A 23,993-nucleotide genomic window follows, 5' to 3' on the forward strand; every position below is an offset into this window, starting at 1 on the left:
GAAAACGAGACGTCTGGTCACATTAGGTATACCTACGTCTACGGCATCGTTGTCGAATTGTGAACACAATGAAAACCGCAGAGTCTGTAATGGATTATCCACTTTCTGTAGATTACCTATACGTTTTATAACTTTGCACTTTTTCTGCACTTTTTACTACACAGATACGCCTCTTTGCTTGATTACCTCGCATAAAATTAAATCAAATGATATTCAATTGTATTAATATATCTAGTAATAAATAAATAAATAGATAATATATGTAAAACAAATATTTTTAGAATATATTACATCATTTTCATCCTAGCGCCGGAGTGCAAAGTTATGAAACATATACTCTACGCCCGTTTAATCCTGAAAAGGTGACTGTTTGGTGCGGATTCTGGTCTATTTTGGACCGATGATTCGAGATTTCTTTTGGCTTCAGTTATTACAATACATGGGCTTGACAAATAGTGATTCCATCTAGACGAAGCACGAGAGACTGGATTTACTGATGGAAGGTTTCATGCAGTGTCGTCCCTAGATAAAATGCCGCCCCTAAGCAGCGCCAAAATGCCGCCTCAATTTTTTATACATTATTTTTATCATTCTGTCGTGAGTCCAATATCTACGAAATGTGTTGTATAGATACATTACTAACAAAATATTGGACTAATAATAACGTCGGAGGGCAACGGAAGTAAACTAGATATCGCGAACCAGACAAAACCAGTGAGCTGAATGTTTTAATGGAAAGATATTGTCGTTATTACTAAGTTTAGGTAGCTATTTCTATATATTCCCAATGATTTTCCTTGATTTGCTGCCCTTCGAGTAACTGAGTAACTGCCTACCCCCACGGGATGTCACTGGTTTCATGATTATTAGTTCATAATGAAACGCTCTATTCTAGAGCCAGTGGTGATGACGATTGCAGTTGTATTCATCTCTAGGAATCGTCTGTCATTATGCTCCGTGACTACCTTTGTTTTGAGGGTCTGTTTCGTTCTACAGTCCTTAATAACCGCTGTCTAGGTCTACCAATTTTCGTTTTCCCTTTTAGTAAGCAGTGGGTCTATTCTATACTTATCGAACACTAAATTGATAAATAGTATCAAACTTAGGGTAGGTTTGTATCAAAATATTAGCACTTATTGTAACAATTACACGAAGCTGGTTTTTATTGTTGCAATAACTGCGATATTTTAACAGCACCTATCTTGCTGCTGTTAAAATATCGCACTTATTGCAACAATAAAAACCAGCTTCGTGTAATTGTTACAATAAGTGCTAATATTTTGATACAAACCTACCCTAAGTTTGATAATATTTATCACTTTATCACTTTAGCGGTCGATAAGCATAGAATAGACCCACTGAAGAGAAATTTATTGGGTAACTGTGGACGTATTTCATCTGTGAGACCGCAATAATCTAGGGTTGCTAATCATTACGATTTGACCGGGATATTCTCAAAAATTAAGATCAAATAATTACAAGACAAAAAGATCTTTTTATATACCAAGTTTTTAAATTTTCTGTTGAATCATATAAATTTGACAATTCTACGTATTAATAAATACTTTTTTTGTACTTGATAGAAATACTGAATACATATAGAATACTGAAATGTCATTTTGACATTTCGTATTGATTTTCATAGTAACGCACGTATATATTAATAATTTAGTTGCTAGGACCCCTTAGCAACCAATAATAGTGTTTTACTTTTTACGAATTTCTTCCGTAATAACTTTCCATACAAAACGGAATTAACTGAAAATGAATTCAATTCTGCTTAAAGATGGCAAAAAGTATTAAAAAAAATGAATTGTCATCGTGTTCTGATAATGTATTCTAAAAGTTTCAAATGTCTATTTAGTCGGGAAGTTAGTTAAAAATCGATTGCAAGATTTGTATTGGACAAACAAGAAAAAAATTGTACTGGAAAACAAGAATACGAGCTAATAAAACGTGGTAAAATAAACCTCAACCAAGACACACAATGTCCGAGAACTTTAAGAAGCCACCGACCAAAATTATAAATAAAAGTTAAATCCAACGCCGACGGAAACTGAAAAATTGCGAAGAATCGTTATTGTGGACGGAATTGTAATACCTCAATTTTTGCCAGAAATGCCGATGGCATTGAGGTTTTCTAAATGGATTAAAATTTAAAAAAAATTACATCTTGGAATCCGGATGGTATTTTTATTTTGGCAAGGAAACACAACAGGTTTGAGTAGATTTTTTCTTAACAATTTTTGTGATAAAATGCTGAAAAACTGATAATTATCAATACCAAACAATTCTCGGTTCTAGGACAATAATTATCACCCGGATAAAATCCCCTAGTCCCCTCACATCAATAACCCTCTGGACAATAACCCCCTGTATAAAACCTCTAGATGTAAATATATATATAAATTCTAATGGATTTGAGTTTTGTACTATTCCATTTGAGTAAATTAAAATCCATTAAAATTTAAATTCATAGTCCACATTATGTCGATAGTATTAATAATATATAAATAATTACAAGATAAAAAGGACTTTTTATGTACCACGTTTTTAAATTTTCTATTGAATCATATAAACTTGACAATTCTATGTATTAATAATTTAGGACAAATAAGGTAATTGTCAACAAATCATTTTTTTGCTATTTTGCAATAAACAAACAAATATATAATACTGAAATGTCATTTTGATTTCCATATTAACGCACGTATATATTAATAATTTAGTTGCTAGGACCACCCCCTTAGCAACCAATAATAGTGGATTGAATTACGGATTTCTTCCGATATAACTTTTTATAGAAAACAGAATTAACTGAAAATGAATTCAATTATACTTAAGATAAAGATGCCTAAAAGTATTAAAAGAATGCATTGGCATCGTGTTCTGATATATTCTAAATGTTTCAAATGTCCTAGCTAGTCGGGAAGTTAAAAATCTATTGCAAGATTTTTACTGGATAAACAACCACCGGACAAACAAGAATACAAGCTAAGAAAAACGTGGTAATAATAAAAATGAATATGTACTTTTTAAATAAATTAATTCTATAATGGTTAGAAAAACTTGAAATGAATTTGACGAAATAATAATTTATTTAATACAGAAAAATATGAGCACAAATTTAAAATTATACTTACATCACATAATATAATATTCAAATTTTAGGGATAGAGGAGGGATTGAATTAATCACTTCCTAAAATAATGAAGTCTTCAGAAGAAAATCAATTGACTCGGTGTAATATTATCATTTATTTCGGTGTTATCAGATATATAAAGTAAATAAATATTTATGCCGTTAAGATCCAAAAATTCACCAGCGCCACATAAACGTGTGACATAATAATTTCACTAACCAAATGTTTCTCTACCGAATAATATCTGAAAATCGGTATTGGTATTTTCATTCGGTATTTCAATCCCTATTACATATGGATGGGGGTGAATTATCCCGATTTTTTACAGGGGTTTATATCAGGTAATGGCAAGAGAGGGGTGGAGGTAGGCTGTTAAGATTCGACATAAATAGTGCACATAATTAATATTGTCAGTCGTACTTATTTGTTTTCATTGAATTACAAATATAATTTGCAAATGGTGATTATTAGTTTTTATAATATTACAAACTTGGTTGGATAGTTTTTTTTTTAAATCCAGTAAGCCCTGCACTGCCTAGTTATTATTAAACTGGCGCCCCGTTCAGGTCCATGGCCGACTGCACAACGTTTTTCCAGGCATCTCTGTCCATCGCTTTCTCTTCCCAGTTGACTATCCCCAGCCTTTCCGCATCCCTTTGAATGTTGTCCGGCCATCTCCGTCGAGGGCGGCCAAGAGGTCGAGTGCCAGCTGGTGTGCCTTTGTAAATCCTATAGAGTTCTAGATCTTTCAGATCGTACAACGTGGCCCGCCCATCTGAGCCTTCTTGACCTCAGAATATTAGTGATTCTAGGTTGGTATCGGTCGAAGAGCTCAGCGTTTGTGCGGATGCGCCACCGGTGGTTCTCATTGACGGGTCCAAGTATTCTCCGGAGGATTCTGTTTTCAAACTCTTGGAGCGCCTTTTCTTGTTTTTCCATTAAACCCCACGTTTCACATCCATACATGACGATCGGTTTGATGACTACGTTATACACCCGGAATTTCGTTTTGATGGACAGCATTTTGGACCTGAACAGACGACTCAGCGCGAAGTACGCTGCATTTCCACTTCTTAGTCGTTCAGCGAGCTCTAGGGACATTTCATTTTTAGAGGTAATGTTGGAGCCCAAGTACTTGAAGAGAGAGGTTCTCTCGAACGAGGAGTTTCTTATTCCAATGTTTCCAGAGGGTTCAATGCCTCTTGTCATTTTCAAATACTTGGTCTTTCCGACATTTACTCGTAGGTTCAACCTTTTCGCTGTGTCCTCCAGAGGAGTGAAAATATCTCTGACTTCTTCTTCAGATTCTCCGAGCACCACCAAATCATCTGCGTAGCCCAATATTTTATGAGACCCATTCAGGGTAACTCCACCTTCTGCTTTCAGAGCTTCTCTAACGGCTTTCTCTAAAGCTAAGTTGAACAGTATTGGTGATAGGGAGTCGCCTTGTTTTAGTCCTGCTGTCACCTCAAAAGATTCTGATATACTACCCTGCATATGAATTCTACTTCTGGATCCGTCCATGCATACTTTTATTATATTTAAAAGTTTTGACGGTATTTCAAATTCTTTCAATATATTCCAGAGAGCTTCTCTATCAATAGAGTCATATGCGGTTTTAAAATCTACAAAGAGACAGTGTACATCTTGGGCGTATTCCCATTTATTTTCAAAGATTTGGCGCAGTGTAAAGATTTAGCCCTGCCTAGCCCAAAGCATAATCAATAAAAAATATTTTATAGATAAATAAATAGTTTTTGACTATTATCTACTATGGCTTGGATTAAAGAGGGCTTGATTTAATTTTAAAATCTAACAATCACTATCTACACATTGTAGTCTTAGTTCAATGAAAACAAATACGTTTAGTATGCACTATTTATGTCAGATCTTAACAGTCTACCTTCACCCTTCGCCACTGATTTCTGGAGGGGTATTGGCAGGGGGTTATAATAGGGATGTTTTTTTTTATCCAGGGGGTTATATCATCCTGTTACTAAAATTATTGTATACCTACTTGCCCTGAAATTGGCTCATAAAATATTGGCAATCTTATATACAATGCGCATGATTTAAAAAATATTTAATATATACGAGGGCCCTGGAAACAAAAATGACAAGACTTCATTTTCGCAATATGTTGGCGGAGTCATTAAAAATGACTTACATCTGTCTTATATTTATAATTTCTGAAAAAGTATTATAACATTTGTATATTATTAGTGGCGAAGAGTGGAGGTAGGCTGTTAAGATCCGCCATAAATAGTGCACATTAAACTTTAGCAGTCATACGTATTTTGTTTCATTGTAATAAAACTATAATTTACAGATGGTGTTAGTTGGTTTTTAAAGTTACGAAAACCATGCCATAATAGATAATAGTCAAAAAATACTCGTATATCTATAAAGTATCTAAAATTATGCAATTAAATCATACATAACTTTGGATATTATATAGATAGAATAACATTTTTTATCGATTATAGTTTTGTTTTTTTCCGATCATGTCCGATCCTAATAGGACCATAATATGGGCCTCCACAGAGTAGAGGTTTGTATTAATAGATTTTGTTTTTTTTTTACGAGAAATGGATGTCAGCCACTTGCTCAACCTATTAGGTCCATACCCTGACTCACACACAAATTGAAAAACAATATGTGTACTTGCCAGACCCAGGATTCGAACCTGAATACCTTAAGCCGCGCGGCCACCGTGGATGTAGTTTTGTTTAGGCAGGGCTTAATAATTTTTTAGAAAAAATAACCAACAATATGTTTAATATTGTATTCTTAATCCGACGAACACAAATAAGTATGAATGAAAAAGTGGTTAAAATTTTGTCGTATCGCCCAAAATATACCAAAACTAATATGGTTTGGTTTGGCAGGGTTTGATTGATTTTTAAAAACTAACGAATATTATTTGTAAATTTGTAGTATTAGTTCAATAAAAACCAATACGTATGACTAACAAAGCATAATTTACACTATTTATGACGGATCTTAACAGCCTACCTTCACCCTTGGCTACTGCAAATGACATTTTAAAATACTTTTTCAGGAATTACGAGTATAATATCTACTTATAAGGAAAGGTGTAAGACTTATTGACTCGCCAAATATTGCAAAAATGGAGATTGCCAATTTTGTTTTCCGAGCCCTCGTATTGAATACTATGATTTTTTATCTGGCAAACACTAACCACCCACCTCTTCAATTAAATAATTAAGTTAATGTAAATACAATTTATATTATATTATAAGTCATGGCTCATAATATTCGTCGACATTATTTGTTTTAATATTATGCGTAAAATTTATTATCATTTCTTTTAGTAATTGCGATTTTTCTTCTGCCACACAGTGTCCAGCATTCCGGATCATCACAGTTTCAAAATTTTTAGCCCCCTTTGTGTACCTGCGAATCACAAAAAAAAAATATTTTAGCCCAAAATACATAGAATGTTGAATTACATTTTATCGAAATAATGTAGTCAAAATTACGTAGATCTGTTAAACTTGCAATCAGTGAAGTCACAATGTGATTCACTATCATTATTTTTGACATTTTGTATAAATTTTGAGTTCGTTATATGTATTTAAACATTATTTAATTGCCATAAAATCGTGAAATTACTGAAATGTCATAATATTAATTCAAATTCAAATTTATTTTACATACATACTCGTATTAATGAACATAACAAATTATAAATTTAAAGCGTTCACGACATGACATAAAATGAGTGTTAATAATTTTTTCAAATAAAAATACAAAGCAATGTGAGTTAATAATACAATAAGTGATAAAATAACAAATAAAATAAATAAAATAAAATGACAAAAATAAAAGTAGATGGAAGCACACAAAGTGAACTATTGAGAGACCCTATCTTAAAAACTTCAATCAAATCTCATTTAAATTAATAATAATGAAATCAAATTTATTTATTTTACATATAATGAACATAACAAATTATAAATTCAAAGTGTTTACGACATGACATAAAATAAGTGTTAATAATTTGAAAAAATAAAAATACAGAGAAGTGTGAATTAATAATACAAAAAGTAATAAAATAAGAAATAAAATAAGAAAAGAAATAAAATAAAATAACAAAAATGATAAAATAAAGTAGATAGAAACATACAGAGTGAACTTTGATAGATCCTATCTTAAAAACTTATAAAACAACGTCCACCTAAATTAACCTCACGTAAGTGGAATATATCAATATCCAAAGCGATTTTATTAAACGTGGCTATTGCCCTCCCAATTGGTATTACTAATGGCAGGTTAATTGTGCTCCTTGGGAGAACAAATAACGGATGCCCTCGATTCCTAAGATAATTATCAGAGACACACAAGCCAACACCACCAACAATGTGTAACTTAAGTATAATTTTATAGTTAATATAAATATTAAACAATTTATAGGTTGCTTTACCAGAACTTTACTGAATCAATTTACCTATCGTGGATACAGTATAATTAATTTAATTAAATAAAACGCATTTTTATCGTACCTACTTATTTCACTTTTATTAATTATATCTGGACCGGTTTCGTCCGTCTCAGAGGAACATTTGTAACTGTCCAGATAATTAATAAAAGTGGAATAAATACGATACAAAATTACGTCTTAGTAAATTAAATTAATAATACAATGCATTTCCACCATGAATTGACAGTTAACACAGTAAAAAAAAGGTTAGATACAGTACAATACTGGATTCGTATATTTTTTTAAGAATATTATATATCTTGTAAAATTTCAGCCTCATTGATAATAATATAGATATTTAAAACTACTGTTAAGATAGTCTTTTGCATAATTTAAACGATACTTGAAATAATTCAATGGCTCCATTCACCTATCTATAATAAAAAAAATGTTGTTTTCTCTCCCAGTATTTTGATTTTTAAATTTAAAATGTCAAAAAGGAGATCCATCTGAAATCACTATTTTACATAGATTTCACTCTATTTCTGTACCTGACTTAGTAATTCAGATGCTTCGAATCGACTTTACTCAAAAAGTTCTTATTTTTGCACATGTTCTACTATTTTTTTTAGTTTTTATTTAATACACCGATATATCCATCAAACGTTCGTGAATAGCTGATTTTAGTTATAATTATACTGTTCTAGTTGATATTCTTTTTGTCTGGCCTATATAACCCATGTCACAATCGTTACGGCTTAACCTGCCGATTTCAAAAGTTTAGAAACACTTTTAAGCTTAGAAGATTTGTAATAAATATAATACTTTCTTGGTATTTTTTGATGTTTCTGGTGAATGATAGATAAACACGGTTTTTGTAATTAGTATTTTAGTTTACTCGTAAAAGAGTTGACTGTCTCGCCAATCTCTCATTCTTCAATAGTAAGCGAGACGCGATGTTGTCATTTTATCGTACTATTTGACAGGTCGTGAAAATCGGTTAACCTCAAAATAGTGTAGTTCGTTTTCTCTTACCGGCAAGTTCGCTACGATCCTTCTACTGCGCAGGCGCAGATATTGTACGGTCCAAATGTTGCGTAATAATATACTATAAATAATAAATATGCGCAAATCCATGCATGTGTAAACGGGGTATTAAACCCTATGTGTATAATATATTCCCTATTAAAACGTTTTGAAAAAGAAGTATGTTTTCTGAGCGACTAATAAATTATTAAAATAAAACATTAACAAGTATTTACCCAATCACATTTCCATCAACAATCCACGGTTTTCTTTTAGCATTCTTATATTTTTCACTTCCAGACCATTTAAAATTGTCGTAAATATTCTGCGAGTTGACGTAGGGCACCATTAAGTCCAATTGTCCGCTAATAATTTAAATAAAACATAAATTAATGACAATTATTACATATATATATATTTTAATAAATACTTATTTTGATATTAATATTATCGATCGAAATTACTTGATGAAATTTGAATTTAAATTCTAATGGATTTAAGTTTTGTACTATTCCATTTGAGTCGTTTTTTTGTGACCCGGGTTTTTTTTATCGTGATCCTTGACTTAATAGAGAGGTGATAAAGTTTTTACCTACTTTATTGTATTCATTTGTTATATAAGTTAGAGTTAATTGCATTCGTTGTTAGTGTATATTTACCTTTTGGTTAGTGTACATAGAGCCTGAAGATGCCGAAACCCGGGTCGCAAAAAAACGACTCAAATGAAATAGTACAAAACTTAAATCTATTAGAACTTATTTTGAATATTAAATTTAAATATATCAATACCACATTTCAATAAGGAAACAACTCAAGATTTTAAGGCTTTGAGTCAATAATGCCATTAGATGTAATAAGGTCTTCCCTTTATAATTAAGCAATAAAACGGGTCAAAAATGTCTGCAATGTGTCATGAAATCGAAAAACTTTTCTGGGTTAATTCATCATTAAATTGTAGAATTTCATTGTGCATTACTGAGTTCCACTAAACTAAATATAAAACAAAAAACATTTTCCTCAAATATAAGGCTTTAAAATTGAAATGAGAACATCTGCAAAAAAATCAAACGCCATTATCTTGGAACAAGGCTTTTTGAGTTGTTTCCCTATTGAAATATGGTATCGATATGTAACCAGTGAAACTCCGCCACCCCACGGAGCCTGCAAAACTTCATAATCTCTGTAAGTAGATCGTCGACACTCATTTTTTGTTACACTTTTAACAGTAAGCCCCATGAGGAAGGAATCTATTATAAAAGCTTTTAGATCGATTGTATCATTGAAAGCATTGAAACATTTATGGCGACCCTATGTTTAAAGTACCGGACCGCTCCCGATTTTTAATATAATGTATTTTCACCGGCATTTGCAACTGTGAATCTAAATTAATGTTTTTACTTATACAGGATAACGCTATTACAGAAAAAAAACATTGCTGAATTTAGCTTAAATCTTTATAATAGTATAAAGTAGTAAATAAGTCTATAACATCTACATAATAATATATTCGTTTTTTACTTCAGATATGGTTGTACTTCTTTAATAAATAAAATAGTGTGTTATTTTTTTATCCTGTTTAAAATCAGATCTGATAAGCTCTAAAGGTCCGTATCCGGAAATTTGTACGTAAACAGTTCACCGCAGGACACTTAGGTATTCGTGCGCCGCAGCACGTGAAATATGAGTTCGTGTAACATTTAATCAAATGACGAGTTCTTCGTCGAACATTTCACCGTGGAGTATATTTGTACGTATGCTACAACGTGTGGCGAATTTATGAGATGTCTGTAGTAGGTTAGGTTAGGGTTAATCTAATTGGAACAGTACTATTTGCAAACTATCTCCGCATTTTGTAAGATACGTACAATTGTATTCCACGGTGAAATATTCAACGAAGAACTCGTCATTTGATAAAATGTTATACGAATTCATGTTTCACGTACTGCGGCGCACGAATAAGTGTCCCACGATGAACTGCATACGTACAACTTACATGTATCCGAAAAAAATATGAGCGAAATTGCATGCCTCAATTTCTTGTAATACATAATGATGAAAAAATGATTATATAATTTACTTACTTATAAATTAACACACGATAGTGCTCTAAGAGTTTTTCCAGTTCTGGCTTAGCACTTTTCATGTCGTCGCATTCAAGAGTTTCAAATGCTGCTTCACTCATCCAATTGTATGTTACGTTATTAACACCGACGTGTAGCGCATTTGTTATCTGATCGTTATTTAAAAACTCTATATAGTCCGGGGTTTCAAAACATTGATGGTCAAAGATATAATTATATATCGATGCGTGCATTCTTTTTTCAATCGCAACTGTCATTAAATAATCCGTGTAATACTGAAATAAAAATAAACAAAAACAATCAAAAAATATTTATTTTTCTCAATTTTGTTAGTTTCCAACACTAGGGACATTTAAAATGACACCTAAATGGCTGGCCGCGTACTAGGCAGTTGTAGCAGCCAGCTAGCCAGACAATGCCACCAATTCGCACTGATCGCTGCGTTGAGATGGACGTACGTGCACGATACCCGAGAGATGCACGTTCGATTCCTGTGGGGTGTCTTACTTTTTTAAAAAATATTTTTTCTATTAGTTACAATATATTTTCTTAGAAGTGTTTTCAAAAGTATGTATGTTCAATAAATAATACTAATAAGGTACCATTTAATACATTATAACCAAAAGAAAAAATCTTTTTGAAATAAGTAAGACACCCCGAAATGAACATGCATCTCTCGGGTATCACGGCCATGCACATAGACCACTATGTTAATGTTCAGATACGGGAAATTAATAAAAGGGCTGTCTCATTTTTGTTAAAATAACTACAGATATGGGAATTTCGCAGTAGATGGGCAGTATTTTTGTTGTTTTTAGTACCTACATCAAAAAGTCATTTTCATCATATAGGTCAGAAACGGAGTATTGACATTAGATCATCGATTTTTCGTTTTTATAATAAGTACTAAGCTATTGAAAAAACTGCGATGACACGCCTTACCACTATATGGAAGGATCGGGGAATTTCGATTGCCACAAAAATGATGCTTACATTGCAAACATGCAAACATGCAAACATTAGTGTTCTCGATATTTCTATACGGAATCGAGTCGTGGACCTAGAAGGCAAGAGAACGGAAGGCAATTGATGTCTTTGAGATATGGTGTTGGCGCCTAATGCTTTGCATTTCTTGGACGGAGCACAGGACGAACCAGTCAATCATCCAGAGACTGAAGATAAAGGAACGGCCCTCGACGATATGTCTGAGAAGAATTCTGCAGTTTTTTGGACATATTGTCAGGCGCGGACCGGACAACCTGGAGAGACTGGTAGTTTTGGGTAGCCTCCAAGGAAGGCGAACCAGAGGAAGAGCGTCTGCGCGATGGAGCGACCAAGTGAAAGAGCTGACTTCCATTCTGCCCTGAGAGAAGCGGAAGATCGAGAAGGATGGAAAGTCTTGGTCGCTCAAAGGATGGCGAAATTTAAATGTGGTCAGCCATAAGTGCTCGACCAAGAAGAAGAAGACTAAGCTATTATTATTCATCAGGGTATTAAGTTATGTTCACTTGTAGTACATATATGAAAATTTTATAAAAGTTCACTGCTTACCTTTTTCGTCATTTCACAGTCATTTTCTTTTATTGCTTCGTCAATATTTTTCTCTTGTTTTACCATGACGTCACGCTCTACGTCGTCTATTAAACCCAATTGATACAGCAATGAACTTATTTTGTACACATTTGGAGGGTCGATCCATGGGTTTCCAATGGCTATTCCCTGTAAATATCATTAACAACTATAACTAACAATAGATGTCACTGACCCACTCACGACACTCCTCTTCAATGGACTGGATTGTATATGTAAGCAACTATTGGAACTAAAGCGGCACTTATACAATTTAAATATCTATTACCAGTCTTGAATACCACAGCTTATATAATATTAATATAATGTTTCATCACACTTGTAGGTTCCTACCGGGTATTCCAGTTGTATTTTTGGCGTGATTCTTTTTTGTTATTCGCCGGTACAGTGGAACCCCGATCTACCGTTCTCGCATAAATCGTTTTCCCGCACGAATCGTTCATTTTTTAAAGTCGTTCCAAAAACTCATAAGAACAATGTTAAATAATCTCGCATTAAGACAATACATCAGTGAAACGGCAAATAATTTTCAACTATAGGCGCGACGAAATATCGGTCTAAACAAAATTTAAATAAATAATTTGGAAAGTCTCATCTTCGACGGAAACATCAAGGACCGACAGCAGAATGCAAGGATCACCGGAGAGATATAACGAACACAAAAGGATTCATGATTCTCACGTGGGGAACTTGAAGTAGGTATTCTGTAATATTGTCTCTATGTGCTCCTCTCTCCCATGGGTACTCTTAACTTAAAGTCATGTAAATTCAGTCAAAGCACATTTAAGTTCATGGTGACCTCAGTCTTAGGTAACTGCTCCTGATACATCTCAAGTCATAAAAATGATGCTGCACATCCATATGTAGGGTGCCGTGATACGCCCGATTAAGACCGGGTGTGGCGGGGCAGGGTGATTTGGTAGGATCATTAACTGCAATGTATCAGTGGCGTCTGGTGACGGAATACCAAATCATGAAAAAATATTTTTGCTGGCATTTGGAGAGCGAACGTCGAGGTGTGAATACGTCAATTTGTTTCGTGATGACGACGGGGGTATTAATTCTTAAATCGTGTAAAGATGACTAAAAACGTTACTCATTTACTTGAACAAGAAAACATGTCAATGAATATATTATTATTATTATTGCTACTAATAGAACAATATACAGAACATTAAATGGACGCATATTGGATTTATATGACAAATTATATTTCGTTCGGCATGCATCATTTGCACCCGCGACCCGCAATCCGCGCATCGCCTAGCCACGATCTTTTTAGACCATGCCTCAACTGAGGTATATATAGCCTTAACCGTTCCCCGATTTATCGTTTTCCTCGATCTATCATCTAAATATTATGGTTACGTCACAAATATTATCCCAATTGAGCGTTTATTGTTGATTATTTTTCATTTCACTTTCGTAGAATTGTTTATGATACATACAGACCTTTCGGTCGCATCGCATCTCGTATCACAATTGTTTATAAGTCGCAACTAAAATGGCTCCCATGAAGAAACTAGAACTCTAGCTGAGAAATTGAAAATAATTCAAGACGTCGAAGAAAATCCAGGAGAAAAACGAGTTTAAAAAAATAAAGAATATAGGTATCCCGCATTTAGCGTTTTTTTAGGGTCCCTTGAAACCGTAGAATCGAGGTTTCACTGTAGTAAATAAAGCTGGCTGATGTGTGATGAAAAACCGTCACGGCCGGTTCGAAATTCGAAAAACAACAAAATGTTAACGCTTGACATCAAACCACCAAACTTTCATTTGATCGCTGAATGCGCTACCAATAATTGCAGTCAACACTCAACCATGGCAAATAACAACTAATAATTTTTGATGTGCTCAATTATTTCGCAAGGTATATATTTGAACTGTGTGATCTGGACGTGTGAAATAAAGCGGATTCCTTTCATTTCTAGTCAGCCAGCCAACCGCGTAAATTACTCGAAACTTACATGAAACATTAATGAAACAAAAATTGCCGATTGTTACTTATGTAAATTTAGTACAGATTTCGGAAATCAAAACCAAGCCATAGTATAAAGGTATTATACCTATATGTTGGTTATTTTGGACCTTCTGAGTGCGGAAACCCTTATTGGAAGTGAAGATATTCGTTGGTTTAGACTTTAGAGTTATAATGAGATTTTCGTGCACAGTTGCCATATATTGATGACGACGAAGGTTAAATTTTATGAAAATGGAGAGCAAAACATAAGTTTTACTTTTGTCGCATGTATTTTTTTATTCCTTGCTACCTTATAGAAAACTACTTATTTAATATATTCATCATCATCAGCCGGGGTCGATTTACTGGCCACTGAGGGACTCACTTCACTTCACTATCACTTCTGAAGATACTATGTATACCCCAAATGAACTCCAAGCCAGTTTGGTTCTACAAGTAATCTCGTCATACATACCACCATCAATTGACATTTTATTGTCCAAGATAGACGTAGTTGTTGACCTGTTCGATTTGAATGCCATTAGTGAGGATAGCTTTTGGTTCTTCAAAACAATAATTTATCTATTTCTTATCGTAATAGATTTTTGGGTTTCCACCGTGTGTACTTCTTCCTTCTTTCCTCGACGTTTCGGGCTCGTTGCAGAGACCATTATGAAAAAATGATATGTTTTGTAATGAAGTGTAGTGTAGGTAGGTATACGCATGTAAACGTTGTTCTAATAATATCAAAAGGAATCCGATTAGCTAAGAGCAAACATTGCTCAGAGTGATCTGTCATTCGTTACGTCTAGAGATACCAGCTCGAATATTGGATTTTGCTGATAGTGCCGGAAGCCATGACGTTTTTAACCGTAACCCATCATCCCTTTAATAATATTTTCACGGTTTCTATGGATTTAGATGCCCTCCTTTACCAATTGTGCGAAATATCCTTTATTTCAACCCAATATCTTGGTTTCAAAGTCAAATTTGTGTCCTGTATCCGAGTGCTCGGCAATTGCTGACATCGTGTAGTGTTTATGTCGGTAAAAAACAACCATGAAAGCCTCAAACATTAGGTATATCTATTTCTTATTTAATATAATATTAGAACCCTAATTACCTGTAGATTAATTTTTGTACTGGCATTCTTATTTTGTTCATGTATATGACAGACCAGAGCGGGGATATGTCTACCCGCATATGACTGACCTATGAAAAATGTTGGGACCGGTTTTAATTCGGGGAAAAGCTCCAGAAATTGCATCAAAAACTCGTACAAGCTTTCTGTAACCTGAAAAAAAGAAAAACGTACTTTGAGTAACAAGCAGCGAGTCAAGCTTTTTTTCTAAACATGATGGGTTTCAATATTACAAATAATAAATAAAGATAAAGAGATACATGACCATTGAATTTTGGTGAATGAACCTAATACGAGGGTGGGTCAATAATTCCTTAGAAAAAAGCATTAAAACAGTTTTTATTTTTGTATTTTTTTTTTATTTCTAAACATAATCTCTTTGGAGCTCAATACACTTAGTTAGACGTTTCTCAATTTTTTTTAAACCGTCAGAAGAATAAGTTTTCGGAAGGTCCTCAAAATAAGCATTTGTCCGATCGATGACTTCTTCATTTGAAAAAAAACGTTGTCCACTTAGCCATTTTTTTAAGCTTGGGAAAAGGAAAAAGTCACTGGGGGCTAAATCTGGCGAATACGGTGGGTGGTCGACCAATTCAAACTTCAATTCTTCAATTTTAGCCATTGATCGTAAACATGTGTGAACACGGAAATTGTCCTGATGAAAGAGGATTTTTTTCCTGTTTAAATGAGGCCGTTTTTCTTCAATTTTGTTTTTTAGCTGGTCCAATAAAGATGCATAATAATCCCTTGTTATTGTTTTTCCTTTTTCCAAATAGTCAACGAAAATAATTCCACGTGCATCCCAAACTACAGTAGCCATAACCTTACCAGCTGATTTTACGGTTTTCGCCTTCTTTGGACATGGTTCGCCTTTCGCAATCCACTGCTTTGACTGTTCTTTCGTCTCGGGAGTATAAATAGTGGTGTATCCATGTTTCATCTACAGTCACAAAGCGACGAAAAAATTCATCCGGATTGCGTTGCATGAGCGACAACAGGGCTTTAGAGGCCACCACCCTATTGCGTTTATTGTCGACTGTGAGCAAACGCGGCACCCATCTTGCAGAAACTTTTTTCATGCCCAATTTGTCATGTAAAATAGAAATGACGCTACCTTTTGAGATCCCTGTAACCTCAATTATCTCACTCAACTTTAACCTTCGGTCACTTAACACCATATCGTGGATTTTATTGATCATTTCTGGTGTAGTCACCTCTACAGGACGTCCTGAGCGTGGTTCATCCTTTGTTGATGTACGACCACGTTTAAATTCATTTAACCAGTTATAAATAGTTGCAAGTGAAGGAGCAGATATGCCGTGAACTAAATCCAACTCATTTTTTATTTCCTTTGCTGTTAACCCTTTTATATTTAAATGTTTAATAACAGCTCTAAACTCAATTTTCTCCATTTTTGTAAACAAACAATTTTTTTTTTTAAATGTACGAAAATAAAAAACAACAACCCGACCAATCTGATTGAAACTTCGCAGCATACTGAATCGGTAGTGCCGCTGCATGAAAACAAACCGCTTACAGTACTAGTCGCGCCACCTGTCGGCTTTTCTAAGGACTTATTGACCCACCCTCGTACCATATCGATGGCCTAATGCAATCCACTCTGTGGAAGCACATATGACCATATTATTAGAATTGGATGTGCGGGTTTATTCTTTACTTATCGACCGCTTAATAATAATAAAATAACATGATAAAGTGATAAATATTATCAAACTTAGGGTAGGTTTATATCAAAGTATTAGCACTGAATGTAACAATTATAATAAGTTAGCTGTAATTGTTACAATAAGTGCTAATACTTTGATACAATCCTACCCTGGTTAGCCGTCGTATTTATCACTTTATCACTTTAGCGGTCGATAAGTATAGAATAGACCCCATGGTCAGAAGAAGAAGAATGTCAAGCTAAAAAAACTAAATATTTAATATCCCGTATCTGACTGTTAATAGTTCACACATTTTTTTCCGACCATGTCCGATCCTAATAAGATCATGGGCCTCCACATAGTGGAGGTTTGTATTAACAAATTTTGTTTTTTACGAGAAATGGATGTCAGCCACTTGCTCAACCTAATAGGTACATACTCTGACTCATACGTAAATTAAAAAACAATATGTGTACTTGCCAGACCAAGGATTTGAACCTGGGACTCACGACGCCATAGGCCCACGCATAAACCGCGCGGTTTAGATGCTCTATTTGCAGGAGTGTTTACTGTAGAATGTTATGTGGAGCTATCATCTATTTGAGTCAGTTATATAACAGCGTCCATCTATACTCAGTCTCGCGTAAGATGAATGTCCATAATAGTATACCTGGTTTTGATCTTTCGCGTATCCTTTTTCGTCATCAGTAAAACTGAACCCAGCCCCAATGGGGTTGTCAATAAATAGAAGTGAATGATTTTTCTGCCAGGTATGAGGATTTTCTAAAAATTAACAATTAAACAAAGCTTTAAAATTACAGTAAATTCATATAATATACCTATTCAGTATATTGGCACTTTCAAAGACAAAAACCATCAGTTGCTGCATCTGACCCCGCTTCACGCCTCTTAAGCCTTCCTCTGTAGGATAGAACCATTCGGCGGGGTAGGTCTGCGCTGGGCATAGAGGGTATGCAATGACCAGTGGTTATGTTGGCGGACTACTAAAATTACATTTCGTAACATAAATTCCATTAACGAGACATAAAGAATTACTGTTGTTATTATACTTCGTATTGTATAAAAATTTGAATTCACAGTTTTGAAACGAGCCGTATCTTTAAATAGTATGAAATTATTGGTGTGTAATTGGGACTTATATCATTGCATAAAGCCCTGCCTAAACCAAACTACAATAGATAAAAAAATATTATTTTATCTATACATACTATGTATATCTATAAAATTATGTATGATTTATTTGCATAATTTTAGATATTTTATAGTTAGAAGAGTATTTTTTGAATATTATCTATTATGGCTTGGTTTCGCAGGGTTTACTTAAATTTTAAAAACTAACCAATACCATCCGTAAATTGTAGGCGTATATCGATGAAAACAAATACATATGATTAACAAAGTTTAGTGTGTACTATTTATGGTGGATCTTAATAGCCTACCTCCACTCTTCACCACTGCATTAAAGTATGCGATTTTGTCAAGCCTGAGTGTTTCTGTGTTTATTTTACTGTTACGTATATTTACTGTTACGTACGTTAATTTAAACCCGTAGTATAAGAAAACAAAAAAATGTTTGTTATGTACATTTTTTTTTTACAATTTGAATAATAATGATAAACTTTCTAGTTAGTTTAATCTTAAAAAAAACAAATTTAACTCACCCGTCAAATTTCCATTCTCATATATAAAGGGCCCCACCCCTTTGAATAAGCTAAATAATGAAGAAACACCAGGCCCCCCTTGCAGCCACACTATGAAAGGGGCTTTTTCGACGTCGCCACCCTCAACGGGAAAATACCAGAAAAACGTATTAGAATTAAACGTCTCGTTCACAGTTATAAAACCAGAAAAACTTGTCACATTCAACATATATGACGGTTCAACTCGCGCCAATCTCCTTGGTGTGATAACGTCAAATTTTTTCAAAAATGGACTAATGAACAATACGTTTTCATCTGTATTATCAGCTGTAGTAGATGACGCACTTTTAATTAAATAAATAAATAAAATTATACTTATCAAATAATAATTTAAAATTTTAGTATGCATTTTAAATTTTTATTTTTAACACTGTTTAACGCACACTTCTGAATTACATAATATATACATCAATTACATGAATATTAGGAAAAGTAATGTATTAAACTGTATTATTTCAAGATAACATAATATAATGTGTTTTTCATAATTTTATTTAAATGTTCTAATTATTACATTCCTTAGTGCGACACTTCGTATTAAGTGTGCTCTTGTACAACGTTAAGTAGACATTATCTGGAGACGTCATCAAATCCATCATGGTTCCAATGGACCACAATATCAGTGGTAGAAAACTTGCGGTCGTTTGCGTCATCTATTATTAAAGTGAATAATTTCTTTCATACACTAATTATTATACCTTAATTCTAAATTTTATTTTACTCCAACATATTATTATATTAACTTTTTTTTTTATTCAACGAATAATTCACAAGATTTAAAAATGTACCTACATTCTAATTATGGAACATACATAATTTTGATAATACTTCTAAGAAAATATATTATAACCAATAGAAAAAATCTTTTTGAAAAAAGTAAGACACCCAACAGGAATCGAACCTGCATCTCTCGGGTATCGCACCCACGCACATAGACCGCTATGCTAAAGGAGTCATACTTAATTGCGACAAATTTCAACTAAGGGCTTTTAATACTCACTGAAGCGCTTTCCAAATTGAGCTACTATTGGCGATCGGCGTTTGTGTTTTAAATCAAAGTAGGTATATTACTTTAATTACTAACCGACGTCACGGATCACTCAAAGATTTTTTATTGTAACTTTCTTGAACTCATACTAATAATTTTTAATTAACCATTTTTTAATTCAACGAATAAATCACAAGATTTAAGAATGTAACATTCTAATTATTATTAAACATACATAATTTTGAAAACACTTTTGAGAAAATATATTATAACCATTAGACATTATATTACTAATATATACTGTAGCATAGTATTGCTGTCACTCCAGCTTATTAAGTGGCCCATATAACGATTAATGTATGTTTAGTTCTATTTTTTTTTAAATAGATATTATTTTTTACTTCCTATTGAATCCATATTTAAATAATTACAAGATAAAAAGAACTTTTTATATACAACGTTTTTAAATGTTCTGTTCAATCATATAAACTTGACTTGACTAGCTTAAACGATCAAAAAAAATTGTATTTGATAGAAATAATACTGAAATGTCATTTTGACACTTATATTGATTTTTATAGTAACGCACGTATATATTAATAATTTAGTTGTTAGGATCCTAGCAACCAATAATAGTGGATTGGATTATGGATTTCTTCCGAAATAACTTTTCATACAAAACAGAATTAACTGAAAATGAATTTAATTCTACTTAAAGATGGCTAAAAGTATTAAAAGAATGCATTGGCATCGCGTTCTGATATATTCTAAAAGTTTCAAATGTCTAGCTAGTCGGGAAGTTAGTTAAAAATCGATTGCAAGATTCGTACCGGACAAACAACCACCGGACAAATAAGAATACGACCTAATAACAAAAAATAACAAGATTTATGTCTATATAATATTATGTTTATCGTGTAAAAGTAAACTATCATATCAATTGCTTCTAAGTTAATCATATGGGCCTCCATAGAGTAAGGCATAAAGCCCACCAAGAAAGCGCTCGACGCGCTCACTACTGAGTAGGCCCCCTCCCACCCGCGCATTACCCTTCACCTATGTAATAAGCGGCTCAAGCAGCACAAAATAATTATTATTACAGCGCCTCTCATAACAAAGCAATAAAAATATTATATTATTTCGGGGCTTGTAATTAATATTCACGATGACATTATTCTACCAGCGAAATATCGGACGGCAATAAAATTAAACAATGAGATCTCTATTATCAAATAATGGATTCTCGCCCGTCGATCGACGACGCTTCGAGCAGCGTGATTTTGGTAGCCGTGTTCAATGAATGGACTTCTTTGTATTTTCATTAAATCGTATCGCCGAGAAGCCAAAAAACTATGATTCATGCGGCGGGCGCGCATAATGCGTCGTCAAATCCAGTGGGCGCTGGCGTATTTGATTACGTTGTATTTTCATTGATTTACGCGCCACTTGTGAAATTTTGCGCGAGAGCCACACTTGCTGCGTTAAGTGGGTTTTACGCCTAAAGGTTATATTAACATAATTATTGTTTACGAGGAATCACCGTTAGATTATTAGCTCAAGTATTATTACCCACTACACTTGTAACAATGTAAGGCGCTCGAATTAGAAAATGGACTCTACTGTTTTTGAACACTATAACAGACAACAAGGCTTAATTATTGCAGTAGTATAGTGGTAATAGTAATAGTGAAACAATTACAAAAATACCCAGGCTTGAGAAAATCACGTACTTTTGTGTATTATGATATCAGCGGGAATCAAAGACAGAACCCCGGTATAAGAAACATATGCTTTACGCATTGGACAACGAACTTCGGACTTTGGCGTTGTTCGTCAACTTGGTGACCTCTATCGCATCGCGTACTTACTCTTGTTTGCCTCATTATACATTGGTTTATTTTGTGGTCCTTTTATGTTACGCCTAACATGGACATTTCCATGTCACGTTGCGGTACCTAGTTACAGTTTTTTTTAAATTCTCTTTTACGTAATGCTGTCTGTATACACTGATAACATATTTATTTGGTTGGAAACTTTACGTTTTATAAGACACCATTCAATCTAATATTAAAATATTATTTTTATCTGACTTCTATTATTTGTAGCTTAGTTTTAATTATTTAATTTACGAAAAAATTCTATTCTTTGTAGGTTAAAATATATTTGAAAATAGTAATAAATTATTTTTAAATAATATAATAATATATTTGTCGTCTATTGAAAATAATCATCATATTTCATATAATCAATATTATAAGGTTATCACAATATCATTTATAAGATCAAATAGTTTACTATTTACAATTAATAAATAATAAATAAAAAATATGTGACATCACTAATAATTATTATTTGTCACATGTATAGTTGTCTGTCGCAGTGATTCCCAACCTGTTTTGAGCCACGGCACTAGTTTTCACACTTTTCTTCCGATATGACGACGCTACACGGCTAGGGATTGCAATACCGAATGAATATATCAATACCGGTATTAGTCAAAACATAATATTATAGTAAGAAAAATAAGTACTTATCAATAAATATAGCTATTAAATATATCAAAACCACTATTGTATAGCAACCTAAGAACCTAACTTATTGGCCTTATAAATATGTATGGATCATAATATTTTAGAACTACTAATTTTTACAAATACTATAAGTCTAGATACAGGAAAATCACTCTCAAATGCAACGTTTGTTGGATTTACAATCAATGTTGAATCAATAGAGCTATAGAATAGTTGGAAATATTTGCCACGAATGTTTTCTTTTTCGAAATATGTTAATTCATCGCGACAATTCGATAAGTATATTAGAGGGATTTTGTTTTATTATTATTTAACTTTTGTTGGTTTCACTCAATATTATATTTGTGGCTTGGCAGCATTATTCTTTACACTAAATTTAATATAAGTACGGTAGGTATAGAAGTAAGTAATAAAAAAACATATTTAATTTTCAAAATATATTAATGTGCATGCTTTCTTAATACCGAAAATACCGGTATTTTGAATTTTTGAAACCGGTATTTCGGTATCGATAAATAATTGAATACCTGTTTTGAAATACCGGTATTGCAATCCCTATACACGGTCCACTATTATTATTGGTATATTATAAAAAAATGTTGGCGGCTCATTAAGAAACCTAGATAGTTGTGTAAAAAAAAATACTTCTTTCATCTCATAACTTACTTAAGCTGACGTTATAGACCATTCAGGTCCATGGCCGACTGCACGACCATTTTCAAGGCATCTCAATCGAGAGCTCTGTTTCTGCATTTAGTAACACTCAGCCTCTCTGCGTCCCTCTTGATATTATCCCCCCCATCTTCTCTACAGAGGTTCTTTCCATTGGCGAAGGGTGGAGGTAAGCTGTTGAGATCCGCCATAAATATTGCACATTAACTTTGTCCGACATACGTACTTCTTTTCATTGAAATAAGACTACATTATTTTACAGATGGTATAGGTTAGTTTTTAAAATTCAATTAAACTCTGTGAAAACCAAGGCTAATATAAAATAGTCAAAAATACTCGTCTATCTATAAAATATCTAAAATAATGCAATTAACTCATACATAACGTTGAATATTTTAAAGATAGAATAATATTTTTTTATCTACCTACTATAAATAATTTGATTTAGACAGGGCTTAATGAATTTAAAATAAATGGACTAACAATATATGGAATATGTATTCTTAATCCAACGAAAACAAATAAGTACCTATGAATGAAAAAATGTGCACAATTTTGTCGTATCGCCCAAAATATATTGATTTTTAAAACTTAACCAATACTATCTGTAAATTGTAGTCTTAGTTCAGTAAAAACAAATACGTATGACTAACAAAGTTTAATGTGCACTATTTATTGCGGATCTTAACAGCCTACCTCCACCCTTCGCTGCTGGTTTATTCATAAACTTTACGGTGAGCCCTAGATCCATCATATCTAACAACATGACCGGCCATAAACTCTTTATAAAACTGCGCTTGAATTACCAATGCACTCCGATACACACGATAGCTTAGCGGTAATCTGTGGAACTAGAGATCGCTCTAATTTTCAAGTACATATATACTACACGGGCCCCATTTCCGTCATTTACAATAAATACAGGATTTTTGAATAATTATTGCAGCCATGTTTTAATTACTCAGACCCACAGCACTTCTCTAATGGGAAAAGAGTACGTACCGGACCACAGTTTCAGAATCTTGTGAAT

At 33.3% G+C, this 23,993-nt stretch overlaps 2 protein-coding genes across 6 annotated transcripts in view; one reads left to right on the forward strand and one right to left on the reverse strand.

The window, feature by feature from the left end:
- The window catches only part of LOC147071078 (uncharacterized), a 330,820-nt gene that overhangs the window by 204,448 nt on the left and 102,379 nt on the right, over positions 1–23,993 (forward strand). The window lies entirely within an intron of this gene.
- Positions 5,123–23,867, reverse strand: LOC147071080 (venom serine carboxypeptidase-like). Of its 2 annotated transcripts, none has more exons than XM_085948027.1 (7): positions 22,958–23,867; positions 17,722–17,834; positions 15,367–15,537; positions 12,245–12,412; positions 10,694–10,968; positions 8,849–8,977; positions 5,123–6,559 (listed from the first exon to the last, which is right to left on the reverse strand). In XM_085948027.1, the coding sequence occupies exons 1-7, from the start codon at positions 22,977–22,979 to the stop codon at positions 6,406–6,408; spliced, it is 1,032 nt and encodes a 343-aa protein (XP_085804153.1). In that variant the 5' UTR covers positions 22,980–23,867; the 3' UTR covers positions 5,123–6,405. The 2 variants fall into 2 exon arrangements, with proteins under 2 accessions (XP_085804153.1, XP_085804152.1); XM_085948026.1 differs by lacking the exon at positions 22,958–23,867 and adding an exon at positions 18,734–19,152.

Source organism: Rhyacophila brunnea, unplaced genomic scaffold, assembly GCF_057557595.1.
Source record: "Rhyacophila brunnea isolate RB1 unplaced genomic scaffold, BYU_Rbru_1.0 scaffold_20, whole genome shotgun sequence".
In the NCBI taxonomy this organism is placed as follows: Eukaryota; Metazoa; Arthropoda; class Insecta; order Trichoptera; family Rhyacophilidae; genus Rhyacophila; species Rhyacophila brunnea.

Coding starts and splice junctions, on each gene's coding strand:
- LOC147071080 (XM_085948026.1), bottom strand. CDS start 19,121: ATGCATACTAAAATTTTAAATTATTATTTGATAAGTATAATTTTATTT. Junction 10,969..12,244: donor ACTGTGAAATGACGAAAAAG/GTAAGCAGTGAA, acceptor TTTTTATTTCAG/TATTACACGGATTATTTAAT. Junction 6,560..8,848: donor GTTGATGGAAATGTGATTGG/GTAAATACTTGT, acceptor TGTGATTCGCAG/GTACACAAAGGGGGCTAAAA.